The 14,201-nt window shown below is 32.5% G+C and overlaps 1 protein-coding gene across 3 annotated transcripts; it reads right to left on the reverse strand.

Moving 5' to 3' along the window:
- Positions 1 to 848: 848 nt before the first annotated feature.
- UGT80B1 (UDP-Glycosyltransferase superfamily protein) lies at positions 849 to 12,990 on the reverse strand. Of its 3 annotated transcripts, none has more exons than XR_016523225.1 (14): positions 12,402 to 12,990; positions 11,413 to 11,561; positions 10,870 to 11,100; positions 8,339 to 8,456; positions 7,090 to 7,260; positions 6,121 to 6,184; positions 5,833 to 5,890; positions 5,542 to 5,719; positions 4,867 to 5,002; positions 3,444 to 3,546; positions 2,117 to 2,193; positions 1,827 to 1,874; positions 1,512 to 1,661; positions 849 to 1,317 (listed from the first exon to the last, which is right to left on the reverse strand). XR_016523225.1 is itself a non-coding variant. In XM_068637602.2 (14 exons), the coding sequence occupies exons 1-14, from the start codon at positions 12,580 to 12,582 to the stop codon at positions 1,114 to 1,116; spliced, it is 1,863 nt and encodes a 620-aa protein (XP_068493703.1). In that variant the 5' UTR covers positions 12,583 to 12,990; the 3' UTR covers positions 849 to 1,113. The 3 variants fall into 3 exon arrangements, 2 of the variants coding, with proteins under 2 accessions (XP_068493703.1, XP_090160999.1); XM_068637602.2 differs by having other exon boundaries at positions 4,872 to 5,002; XM_090304873.1 differs by lacking the exons at positions 10,870 to 11,100; positions 11,413 to 11,561; positions 12,402 to 12,990 and having other exon boundaries at positions 4,872 to 5,002; positions 8,332 to 8,453.
- Between the last annotated feature and the right edge of the window lie 1,211 nt (positions 12,991 to 14,201).

Genomic DNA, 14,201 nt, shown 5'->3' on the forward strand with positions numbered 1-14,201 from the left:
GACTGGTATTCTCAACAGATCAAGACTCTCAAAGTTATAACTAGAATTATCACGTTTAGACTGGTATTCTCAACAGGATCAAGACTCTCCATTAATTTCTTTCTTTAATTCACACCTGTATTCTAACTTTCTATTAAGTAACATAGAATTGAAATACCATTTTCCATAAATTTTTTTCCTATATTTACATAAAATATAATAAATGTAAATTTTTTTCCTATATTTACATAAAATATAATAAATGTATCTAATCAAGTACTTATGTGTATTAGGATGTTCGACCTCGGATAGTATAATATTATTGAAACATTATTAAAAAAATAAATTAAAATTAGACTAGTTGTCGAATTATTAACTAAATCAGGCTTTACTATTTAAATTAAAGATGGTGCATGTGTAATTTGATAAATCAGAGTATTATTATTTTGAAATATGTAGGGGTTGCTAATTTCCAAGATAATCCAGAAGAACAACAATAGCTCCTGTTTTCACATAGTTCAAAGACATAGATCAGCATCAAGCGTACGGGTGGTAAGGAGGACAAGCTCCAACATTAATAACATCAACCACATCCAAGTAATTTGGGCTTCTTAGTTACAGTTATTTTCATAATAGAATATAATATTTTAAAAACGTGTTTTTAGTTTTTCACGTTTTATATAAATTTTTAAAATAGTTTTAAACCATAAATTAAACGTAATTAAAATGAAATACTTGTGTCTAATAACAAGATCAAAAGCAATATATACATACAAAGATATTGACATCAACTTTATATAAGGAACACTATATCTCCCACCTTTTAAAAGCCAAAAATAAAGTAGCAGGAGAAAAAAATGAAGGCAAGCTACACAAAATTCCTGCATGATATTATTATGAACTATGAAATTTGGAAACATACAGAAGCATACTATTTGGACCAACCGCTACATGAATGTTGTTACCCTTATCTATCACTATTGACACAACCTATACCTGGGGTGGGGGGATGTATATCAAATATACATTATACATTAATGAATGGAATACTAAAAAAGCAAAACGCTATGCAGCCTACAAACTGTAATTCTATAATGAATCAATGAAAATGAAAACGCAATCAATGCACAAAAGCTACACACCACCACAAGGAGCACAACAGAATCTTCCAAGTTGGAGAAAAAACCACTGCAAAGGATTCAAGTGTTCATCCTCCTCCAGAGATGGGGTTGGCAACGGCAACTCATCAGGCAGATGTCGATGGAATGCATCAACTGCAGCAGCAACACCATCTTCATTCTCAATCCACTTAGCAATTTCCTTTGCTCGAGACTTCACCTAAACATTTATTATCCACTAACTATCAATATTATTAGCTAAACCATGACCCCATGATTTTGCTTGAATAACACTAGTATTATATTTTGTTTATTAAATATGCTGGAGGGAAAAGAAGTGGGCGTATATTTTTTATTTTTAAAATCCTTGCTCTTTGGAAGTATAAAAGAGGGATGAAAAGAATTTAATTTCACCTCTGGCTGGAGCATGAATCTAATGGCATTTGATAAATTCTCAACGTTGAGCTGAGATATTGGGATTGGAGCGGGTCCCAATTCTTTCTGATATATTATCTCTCCCCAAAAGAATTGATCTCCAAAGAATGGAACTATGGTTGTTGGACACTGCAAGTATGGTAGTATTCATATTATAAAAAAAACAGAAGCAAAAACTTTTTTTTTTAATTTTAAAAGCACCATAATTATGTTGCCATTAAATTCTAACACATTCAAAGAATCCTCGGATTATGTAAAAGAAAAATATCCAAGATACTATTGAACATTAATTACCCCAGCTTTTAATCCTGTAGCCGTGGTTCCAGCTCCACCATGATGCACCTGCAAAATTGTGCCAAAATATCTTCTAGTTAATAGCATACCAAAATAATTTCCACCAACCCCTTTCTCTCCCCCCTCATTCTCTTAGTTTTCTCTCCGAAGAACTTATCGCAGCTAAAATTTGAATTGTGAAATTAAGAATCAAAGTAAAAAAAGGCTTAAACCAGCATTGAGTAAACCACACTGACAAACTCCAAAGCTTTTCCATATAAACCCACACGTAAAGATAAATTCAAACTCACCACAGCAGAGCATTGAGGAAACAGCCAATCGTGAGGGCATTCCTCCAGAAGGAAAACGTTGTCAGAAAGTTCTGCCACTGCATAATGGAAAACAAAATGCAATTGAAACTAATGTCACCTAAAATGAATTGAAACAAAATGTATGATTTTCTGAAAGCGTATCACAAAACATGTCCCGAGAAAAAATATCTATTCTTCAAAGTTAAGGCCAACAAAAAGCAAACAATTCAACAGAAAGTTCTCACTGAATCAAGTGATTACTGGACAAAAAATTGATAATATTAATGAAAATTTTGAGGAATGTCTTAGTCTTCGATACACTAGCTGACAAAACATATAGAAACAAGGGGGGTAAACGTTAAAGCATATGAAATAAACTGAAATATTCAATGTTTAGGTTACTTGCCAATTGGCTGTGTGAAATTGCCTTTATTCTGCTTATCCTCCTTAAGATTACTAAATAATACTTTAGGAAAAACGTTTATATGGTGATCTTTACACAGTTCACTCATCCTTTATGCTCTGTTCAGTTGAGAAGAACGGAAGAGGGAGAGAGGATAAAATTAATGTGTTGTTGATTAGTGTGGAAGAAAGAGAGTAGAAAGAGTTTTAAAATAGATGGACCCGCTATACCATTTCCCGCTATACCATTTCTATCTGTCGTTTCATATCTTTCCTATTTCTCTTCAACCAAACAGCTTTAATTTCTATTTTATTTTTCACTTATTTCCACTCACCATTTTTATTTCCGTTCACCTTATTTTCTCTCTTCTCTATCAAAGAGGACCTTAGCTCCTACAAAACAAAATTATGTATGCTAACAAGAACACGAGTGAAAACAAATAATTCCGCTAACAAATGAAAATAAGTTTTATAATATTTCATATCACTAAGTTATTTTTATATACCCTTCTAAAGGTTGGAAATAGGCCTCTTCAGTTTGTAGAATCACATATTATAAAATCATTCATCAGAAGATAACTTTTGAGCTTCAAAGAAAAAAAGTGACTAACAGAATGAGAAAATCTATCATACAACTAAAAAATGCAAATTTCTCAGGCTTTTTCATGTACGCAAATTCGTAAAAGCCAAATAGAACTAAGTTTAAAAATTAGGAAGGGGTTAGTGGGGAGGGTTTGGACAACTTGCACGAGGTCATTAGGTTAAACTTGGTAATACGGAACACATATCTCACTCATTCATTGACACTGGCACAAACAAATAAAACGTGAAACAAACAATTAATTATAACTTCCTCAAACGCAGTAAGTATTTTGAGAAAAAGGTACCGAATAGGTACAAAACAAAATTGGAATAAAACACTTACAATTCCCTAGATTGCCCCAACCCCGGTCAATAATTCCCCGCTGTTCCGTATCTCTTAGTGCCTCCAATATAACATCTGTTGTTCCTTTAGGATCTTCAAGAGGCTGAAAAAGAAAAACAAACTTTTTTAGAGGATTTCAAAATTTTGCTAATAGTGTCATCGACTTATAAAATGTCACGTTCATGAGCTTACAAAGTTATGAGTATTGCTGAAAGTTATTGATAAAAATATGCCAATTGCACATTTGCACTGGTTCTATGATAACTATAACACCTCTTTATATGACATGTACAATCAGTGTACCCCGATTTATGCATGGTCAAGAAAATAATTAAAGGAAATTATCTTGACCAGAGTCACATCTGTGGATCTACTAGTTCAGAAAGGTCAGAATCATGATAATAAGTAGTCATATTTTCTATACACACCAAAGGAACTAATCCTATAAGCTCAAGGAAAAGTGTTCTTCAGCGAGAGAAATTGGGAATTAGGATTTTTGATTGGGGATATAGATATTTATAATAATTAAAAAACAGCAATTAAATATTAATTACTGACACCTCAAGTTTTTAATTAATATTAAAAAACAGGATTTACAGATTAATTTCAATATTTAATTGCTGTTAATATTTAATTAAAATTTTGGAATAATTAGGCAACATGCGTACAGCAGCCACCATTCAAAGCCCGCCAAGTCACTGTCATTCCCGGCAGTGCCTCCATGAACACCATTTAATAACATTCTTTGAGAATAAGATTTAGTTATTAGGATCTTTGGGTATCCTATTAGAAGATTGGAGAATTGGAGTAGAACATTTTATTCAATTCCTGACTACAACTTTTTTGATCCACTAGTTTGGGTTGCTTGTCTTGGTACTGTTTCCCTATAAGGCAGATCACCAAAGGAATTCAAGAATTCAGCCTCCACTGAATCTGAATATCGAGATTTTTGAGTAATCTTTCTGATTCTGCCCAATGTGGGATTGATAGCAGATTATATAATGAATAATCAACGCACAAACACAGTCCAAATGCAATGTACAAAAATAGATTGTACCATTCTCAGGCATCAAATGTGTCACGTCTTGCAAAGAAAAAGTAACCTATAAATCTTGCATGAAACATCATGTTTCATTTACCTGAAGAAAAGTTTTCATCCTCCAAGTACGTAACAACTACTAATGCATTGTTTTGTTGGGCTAATTTACTATTTAGAAGGATTGTATTGAGATTATTTATAAGGAAAGTATTGAGACTTACATGAAACTCTAAAATATTTTAAAAACTTATTCGAGTTTTCATATTCAGGGAATAGAGACATCAAGATACAACTAAATTGGCAATTTACTCTATTTTTTAAAAAAAGAAGCTCATTATTAAAGATAATTCATGAAATAATGACTTATAATTCAAGTGGAATTACCATACCATGCTCCCAAACCCAAAATACAAAGGAGGTGGCCCCTTTTTAATCCATTGGACAAAATCTTCCTGAGGTTGATACTTTGATGCAAGGCTCAAGAAGCAGTAACCAACAACATCAACTAAAGGGCCCCAATCTGCACATTTGTAAAATGTTATTAGTGCTACAGTAACAAATCCGGGACGCTGAGCAAAAACTGTCTACCAATCATGTAAGGTGGCTCTAGTAATTACTGTCAAGAATAATTTCTTCAAAAGGCTTAACATGTTAGGTGGAGATCCTTCAATGATTTTTTTATGTTAACATTTGTAAATAATAATATTATTAACACAAAATGTTGACTGTACTTTATAGTTAATACTTGATACATGTGAAGTCTCTTCAATGCTTAAACTTGGACAAAAATTGATTGAAATCTGATTTGAACCAAAGCAGTTACAAACGCCTTCCACTATAAATTCATATATTGTATAATAAGACTATTCAGTAATTAAATTTCAATAGATAACTTCATAATATAGATTCACAATCCAAGTCAACAGTTACTGTGTTTTCAGTTCTCTAATAACAGCTATCCATTTGCTACTTCAATGACATAAAATGATTGCTCTTTAAAAAAAAAAGTATGAGGAAAGCATCAGATAATGTAACTAATGATGTAATCCTAGTCCATACCACTTGGTTTTGGAACAACATGAGGACTCCACATATAGCTAGTCGGTAAATGAGATATTGATCCACGATACATACTGAAGTATGCAATAGGAGCAAGCTTCAATGTCGATTTCCTGAAGTTATTAATAATTCTTCGCATTCCCCACCATATCAGCAGATCTACAATTATATAGGACAGCTGGAGATGGGAAGGAAACATTGAAACAGGTATGTGTTGGTCTTGAGGTAGTCCAGCAAATGTTTATAAAATTATCAAAATCAAAGTATATATTGTGTCAGCAAAGGACATACCCAATAACCAGCATTTTGAGGAACACGTACCAAAGGGTGGGGGAACTGATACGTTGGTCTGCATATTGAGAAGTTATTTAAGTGACCTCAAATATTTAAAGAAAGCTCTGAGAAGTGATGCTAAAAGAATGTCGCATTTTATCTGAATATTTGAAGATACAGTTTGGTTTTAATTAAAACACTACTGTACTACTTTATCAATTCAACAATTAGAAAAGTATCTATATCTTGTTATGAAACTTTATCTTTCTCACATAAAGTAACAGCTTATATAAAATTAAAACTCACGTCCATGGCATTGTGAAGAAGATATGGAGGGGCACCCCAAGGGCTTCAGCAACATGTACATGTCCTGCAAACAGGGATCACGAGATATAATATATCTATTTTACTCCAAAAATAAACATGTGTAAGTTCAGGAAAATTTGCAAATATTGAAGTTGTAAACAAACAAAAATATTCTGCTAAAATGAAAAAGATTTATTTTCTTAAAAATATTACAGAATTCAACAACATTCATATGGACTTGGCAAACATATTTTAAAGAAGTTGCATTATTCTTCAGGCTTTGAATGTGAAAACCCCCTGAATTTCATACTTCAAGGTTGGTAATTACTCTTGTATTACTGTTGTTCCTTCTATATATATATATATATATATATATATATATATATATTTTCCTTTTTCTGGTAGATGATCAACACTTCCTGTTTATAAATTGGTGTGTGATATCCAAGTGAAAGTATTTAAAGAAAAAACTGAAATACCTTAATTTTTCTTTATTTCTACTTCTACTTCTCAGTTTATGCTCTTGAAGAGATAAGCCCAGCCCCACATTATATTTACGAGAAATTAAAATTAATTGCATGTATATGTGCAAAATGCTGATGCATCTCTAACTGTTAATACCAAGTAGCCATGTCTGATTCATATCAGGGTCAACCATTTGAAGGCCTACTAATATTTTTTTGATCATTCAGAAAAACAGGTCTAGTAATATAATATTACAATATGAAGACCATGAATATTGTCTAACTGTCATCCAGGTAACAGAAGTATGTTTCTATTGAACAGGCACAGAGACTTGTGTCAAGGCTAACGATATAATCACCAAATGTCATACTTGTAGATCACATCTTGTATGATTATCGTGTTTCAATAAAAGAACTAAGGATAATTAAACCTTAAAACAGATAAATCATAAGATATGAAATGGAGAAATACAAGACACTAATCTCTCAAGTCCTAACCACTTACCATAAGCAGGAGGATTGGCAATAATAGCTTGAGCTCTGAAAGGAACACCAGTTTCCATATCAGGTGCTGTACATGCTGGAGGAAGGGAATCAATGATGGCCTTCAGCTGTTTTCTTTGGACAGATATTTCAGCCGGTCCAGAAGGGATTAAACCTTTATTCCTAGCCATATCTATTATTTAAATATCTCATTTAGTATATCAGTATAAAATGAATAAGAGTAACAACAGAATAAGATTAAACAAAAAATGCACATTGTTTCAGCATGTTTCAAAACAAAAATAGGAGAGACTAGCTGAAGCTTGAAAGACCATAGTCATTGCCTGAAAGTGATTTGGGTATTAGGGTGCCTATGTCCCACATTGAGTAGCATATGATATTCAGTGGAGTACTTAAGTGTTTGGTTCTTCCCTCTTAGCCTTTAAAGACAGGTTCCCCTAGTGCTTAGGTGCTTAGCATTGCCTAACTTAGCTTGATCTACAGTGGAGAAATCAGTGAATCTTTTGCATATGCTAGTCCATTGGAGAATGAAATGAGATAATTTTTTACAATTTTTAATTACCTTAAAGTTTGCTATGTCATATGACTATTAGTACAAGAATTACTGTATATGAATTAACTGTATTAAAAGAGAGATCACAAGGCTTCAATAATTTTTATTCAGTTCTATTTCTATCAACTCTTATTTTATTTAACTTACAATTCAATTAGTTATTTACGATGCTCAATTTGCTTTCAAAAATCCTTGTTCCAAAAACTTATATTTTCTTTTCTTGGAAGTTATTATAGCTAGCATACATGATACATCCTTATCTATTTTAGATCTGTTTTAGGTTCATATACAGTTATAGACTAGCAAGATATGTTAATGTATATATTTTTACACTGTTGAACTTATTATAAACAATTGGAAATTTAGATAATGTGAGATATATTGACAACTTGAGGTATAAAAGCAAGATCTTCCATACAGCTACTTGCAAAGTATTATAAAATACTTCAGTTCTTTCCAGAAATCATTTAGAGAAATTAAGTGCAAATGAGCACCATGAGATATCAGTGCATTCCCGCATGATTTCTAATCTGTTCACCATTTTAATAGGTGAACCAATATAAAGAATTGGATATTAATGAAAATATTGAGGAAGGACCTCTCACATTCTGCTATGGTCAAGTTAAACAAAAAGTAACAAGTGGACTGAGAATAAATTATTGGATATTAATGGAAGTATTAAAAAGGGACCTCTTACATCCTGCCAAAACACGAGGATCACCACCCAGAGGATAGAAATCTACACCAGCTGACTTTACAAATATTTTGAAATTAGCATGTGTTGCCAGCCTAACATGATGACCATACTCCTGCAAGTAAATATTAGTTCATCTATGAAAGAAAGAATAAATGCAACAAAACTGACTGTTGGGACTTATGGTACTACATCAACATTGCATATTTTCAGATAGATCAGCAAGGGAAATCATGTAACAGCAATCAGATAATTTTGGAAAAACCTAGGGATTTTACATGATTGTTTGGGTAATCTTTACTTGTCAAAATTAAAAAAAAAATGGTCTGAAAACTTAGTAGATTCCAAGAATTAGAATGTGAGTCATGTCACTTAGGAAAAGATGTTAGATCTTCTTTTCCTTATCAGTTTGTATTATGATGTAATTATGTTTTTTCTATCATCCATATTCCATACAGATATTCAGGGCCAAGATGTGTCATATCTTTTGGTTTTAGGTATTTTGTTACTTTAATTTACGAGTATTAAATATGTACTTGGGTTTATCTTATGAAAGACTGTTCTCAATGGTTGTCTACTTTACATCCTTTTTTATTGAAATAAAAAATCAATTGGGTTAAGTAATTAAAATTTTAAGAAATGACAATGCCAAAGAGTACTTCTCTAATTTCTCTGTATTTTTATGTTCACATGGCCTTTCACACCAGTCTATTTGTCCTCACGCACCTCAATAAAATGGTATAATAAAGAGAAAAAATAGACACTTGGTTGAAACTGCTCGTACCTTGTTACTTGGTGCCAATATATTGGTCCATCATTGGGGCGATGTTATCCTAACTACTTGTTTTTTATTAACAGAATGTCGCCTTCTTCTCTCAGCAATAAGGTTCCCTATTCCATTCTTTTTCCAAATGATCCTCTCTTTCATATCCCCCCCTTGCGTTTGGTTGTGTATGTTTTGTTCAAAATATGTCTCCAAGGTTGGATAAGCTCTTTGCTTGTGCTGTTAAATATCAATTTTAAAAGGGTAACATTGTTACTTTTCTGAAACCAAGTATTACATGTCTTCTAATGTCATATTTTTTGTACAAATTCCTTTTTTCTCTCCGTTTGTCCAAGATGTTCATTTTGTCCACCAGGTCCTCCCTATACCATTAGTTGAGTTTGTTGTTCCTCTGTCCAAAATCTACCTAAACCATCATCACCTCTTTCTATTACCTACCAATGTAGGACTCAGATGGCTAGTCCAATGCTCTAAGGTGAATTCTCTTCATAAAGTTCTTCTCAATCATCACTCAATGCCACAGTTCCTAGTAATGATGATTCAGCTTGGCCCATTGCCCTCCAAAAAAAGTATTCGTTCTACCAGTAATCCACATCCTATTTATAATTTTCTTAGCTATCACAGATTGTCTCCTCCCTATTGTTCTTTTATATCATTTGTGTCCTTTATTACTATTCCAAAAAATGTGAATGAAGCACTTGATCATTCTAGATGACGACAAGTCATGATTGCAGAATGCAAACTCTTGACCATAATAGCACATGGGAGTTAGTTCCCCTTCCACCTGGGAAGAAGACGGTTGGGTGTCAATGAGGTTTTTGCCACTAAAGTTGGCCCCAATGGTGAAGTTGATCATCTCAAAGCCCGATTAGTTACTAAACTCTCTAGGTATTATGATGCTGATTGGGCAGGATTCCCTATTGACAAATTCTCAACTACAATATATTGAGTTTTCCTGGGAAGAAATATTGTTTCTTGAAAAAGTAAGAAACAAAATATAGTTGCCCGATCAATTGTTGAATCTAAATATAGAGCAATGGTGTGTCTTTTACTTGTGAACTTGTCTAGTAAAACAATTCCTTCAAGAACTTAATTTTTGTGAGATTCACCAAATGAAGATGTATTGTGATAACCAAGTTGCTCTCCACATTGCTTCCAATCCAATGTTCCATAAGAGGACTAAACATATAGAAATTGTTTGTCATTTTATTCGGGAAAAGTTGTTGTCCAAGGAAATTTGTACTGAGTTTGCCAGATCCAATGATCAACTTGCAGATGTCTTGACAAAATCCTTAAGGGGACCTCGAATTGAATTTATTTGTTCCAAGCTAGGTACATACAATTTGTATACTCCAGCCTGAGGGGAGTGTCAAAATAGGTATTAAATATAGGCATTAAATAGTTTTATTGAAAAATTGCTAAATGTTGTACCTATCTCTGTACCTAGGACTCTAGCTTTGTCTTTTGATCTTTTGCTCTTCCCTCTACTCATTGTATCAGAACTCTTATCAATATATGAGAACATAAGAGAGGCGATTCAAGCTCTCTAAAATATATCGTCTCCTTTATTTATCTCAAGTGTAAAGTCACATTTTAGGCTCATATTGAAGTAAATATCAATATATTAAGGAGTTCTACACCATAAAATATGCAAGAAAGCAATAACAAAGATTACAATGATTTAAAGGCAATTCTGATGTGTTGTGTGCATCAAAATGAATTGAATGAAAATATCCAAACATGCCTGAAGTTTCTTTGCTATGGCCAGAAAAGGTTGTACATCGCCTCTTGTTCCAACCACAAGTATGACAATTTGTAACCGTGGAACAGATTTTTTTGATTCTGAACCAAGACCTCCACTCACTGTTGACTCTTCAAAAGATTGGAGCTCTAACAATTCTGGAGCAACAGATGCACTCATTTCTAGATCAACTTCAACAGTCCCATCATTTTGTATCTTGACTAAGTTAGTAATCAATTGCTGAGTAGCAAAACAAGAAAGTGTCATGAACATGCAAATAATGTGGAAACTCTGACACATAAATGACTAATTCAGAACCATATTTTTCAACTACCAATCATTGTCAAGAAATCACAAGATATATCCAACACACACAAGAACTAATAGAACTATTTAGAGATTTGCACTGCATCTTCCAAACAAGGATGAAATGAACAGTCAAACAAATATTTATATCAGCCTTTTGGGTGAAACTTAATCCAACTAAAATAAAAATACGCAAACACAAGTTTGAAATTTAAGATCATTCAGATGCAGTAACACTTCCAATACCTTTGCCCGCTCAGACAGCCTGTCCAATATTGTGTCTCGCTTAGGGAATCCCCTCTGTTCTGTTATTGATCTAGAAATCATAAACTCGTCATCAACTCTAAGTGGGTTCCTTTCAGCTCCTACAGGGGCTGTGATGCAATGTTCCACACCTTCACAAACAAAATGGGATATACAAGACATAAAATTAATCATCCAACAGAAGCAATTAGAAACAGCAGTTCATTAGGACAAGGTCCATAGCATTTGTCACCAAGGTAGGCAGTGAGCAGACAATTATTTTCAAAGGAAATAAAGTCATTGAGGTAGAAACTAATTTCAACAAAATTCATTTTTTATATTTAAACCTGTGAAACTCTCAGGAGCCCAGAATACAAAACAGAGAAGAGAAAGAATTATTTTATTTCCTGATTGAAAATGAACAGAACAAGGAGAAAGATCTCTTTAGCAAAGAGAGTTTCCCCTTTCTATTACAAAGCTAATGCAGTTTTCAATTGATACAAAAGAGAATATACCACTCCTTTCCAACCCTCTCCTTCTATCCTCCCTAACTAACAAACTAACTTTACTGTAACTAACTCGACACTAACTATTTGTGCTTGGGAAAACTTTTGAAGAAGGGGTCCAATGAAGTAACGTTTCTTTTTCTCCAAGGCATTAATTTTGTAGAGCTAGGACATCTTTATTATCTACATATATTCTCAATGTTTTTATAGACTTATACAGTGCTGGAGCCAACTCCCCGTCCGTTAAACCCCAGAGCAAAATAAACCCCACCCCCACAAGCTCAAAAAGGTGCAAAAAACAAGTCAAACAAAAATGTATTCATCAGACAACAACAGAATGCAGTAAGGCAATAACATACTTAACACACTGAAGACACCTTCACTATTAACACAGCGCAACACACCCAAAGCAGTGCCTATTTCACAGTCATAACAATCAATTGCTTAACAAAGAAACTGATTTAGACAGAAGTATTGAGCACAAACCTCTTCGTGAGGAAGAAGAAACTTGCACCGACTCGTCGTCCTCAGAAGAAGCTTCACCAAACTTCTCATTCTCACCCTGAGACTTTATCTCCATTTGCTTGAGATCTTTCTTCTGCAGACCATCAAAAACCCCTTCCACCACTTCTTGAGACAAACATTCAATCTCATTACTACCCATCATCAGAATCAGAGTTTATCAATCCATTACTTCTTGCAAACAGAAGGAGCAGCATAAACAAAAGGTTCCAGTGAATCGGGTACAGAACAGTTGAAATAAAGCAGAGGCACCCATGCTAAACACGTGGGAAGTGGGCCTTCAGCGAGCGAGGGTGAAAATTAAGAGTGGAAAGGTTCTGTAACGAAAAAACAGGTTGGCACGCAAACCCACCAGTCATGAAAACACAGAGAACATTTGGTAAACCTAAAGTTCAAACCCTTTTTCAACCCAGTTCTTCCTTCGAGGTGTCAACTCAAGGCGTAGTTCACGTTCCTCACGAGGAGAAGCACTTCTACTCAAAATCCCCAAACTATGAGCTATTCACAGCTCCAACGCTACCATGGCACTGCAAATACCACTTTTGGTCAACTTAATACTATTCAAATTACTTTTAAATTATATATTTTACCAATAATCTTTAACTTCTTTTCTCCGATACACACCTACAAAGTTGGTTCTTTATATCGTGTCACCGTATACTCTTATTGGAAAGTGTCGCAAAATTTGTAGAACATGTATCAATTCAAAAGTATTTATTGAATTTTTAATAATTTTAGTACGATTGTAACAAAACTTTTTGAAAAATAAAAATTAATTTTCTAAAAATTTAAATTTATTGTATAAATTTTTATTATAATTATAAAAATAAGAAATAAATTTTTAAATCAGTTATGAAAAATATTTTTCTGTTCAAAAAATAATGTAAAACATATTTAAGCGTATAAACCTTTATTATGAATTTATATAATTCATAATTATATAATATATAAATTTGTGTCTCTGTAATCTATATACGTATATTTGTATTGGTGTCCGTCCGCATCAATATCTGTGATACATAGATACACATTTTCATATTAGTTAATATTTTCAACTTTAAATTTAAAAAAAATAAATCATAATAAACACCTTTATATTTTCTCCATCGTGATGCTATATTACCTCATTTTTGTTAGATTAAATCTTAATATTTATTTTATTCATTATAGTTTTCTGTTGAGAAAATATTTAGTTAAATATCTCAATTTTAAAATATAATATAATTCATAAATTAAAGGTATATCCTTTTTACTTATTAATAATTTTATATTTAATATTAGATTAAAATGTCTATATTATAGTGAAAAAATTAATTAAACATGGAAACAAATAAAATAAAACTAAATAGAATAAACGATTCAGTGTTCTTTCTCATACTGTCAGGCTTCCACCGCTTTATCTAGTACAGCAACCAATGACTCCTGCTAAATGACAGTTCTATGGACACAATTTTCTTCATTGTCGATTTTTTATTATTTTAGGCTAATTCTTTCTACGTATTTTTAAATTTCTAAAGTGTCCTTCGTTCTGGATTCATTCTAGAAAATTAGTTTTGAATATAATAAAATAAATTTCTATTCTACATTTAAAATATTTTATATTGACATTGAAAATTAACTTACAAAATCTATTTACATAAATAAAAAATGGATTAAAATTCATTTAAAAAAATTCCTTATTACGTTGAAGTTAACATTTGCTTTATACAAGTTACCATAATACAATAAAGATAATTTACATTAACAAAACTTAAATCGATGTTA

This window comes from Phaseolus vulgaris, chromosome 7 (genome assembly GCF_051622355.1).
Source record: "Phaseolus vulgaris cultivar YP4 chromosome 7, ASM5162235v1, whole genome shotgun sequence".
Lineage (NCBI taxonomy): Eukaryota > Viridiplantae > Streptophyta > Magnoliopsida > Fabales > Fabaceae > Phaseolus > Phaseolus vulgaris.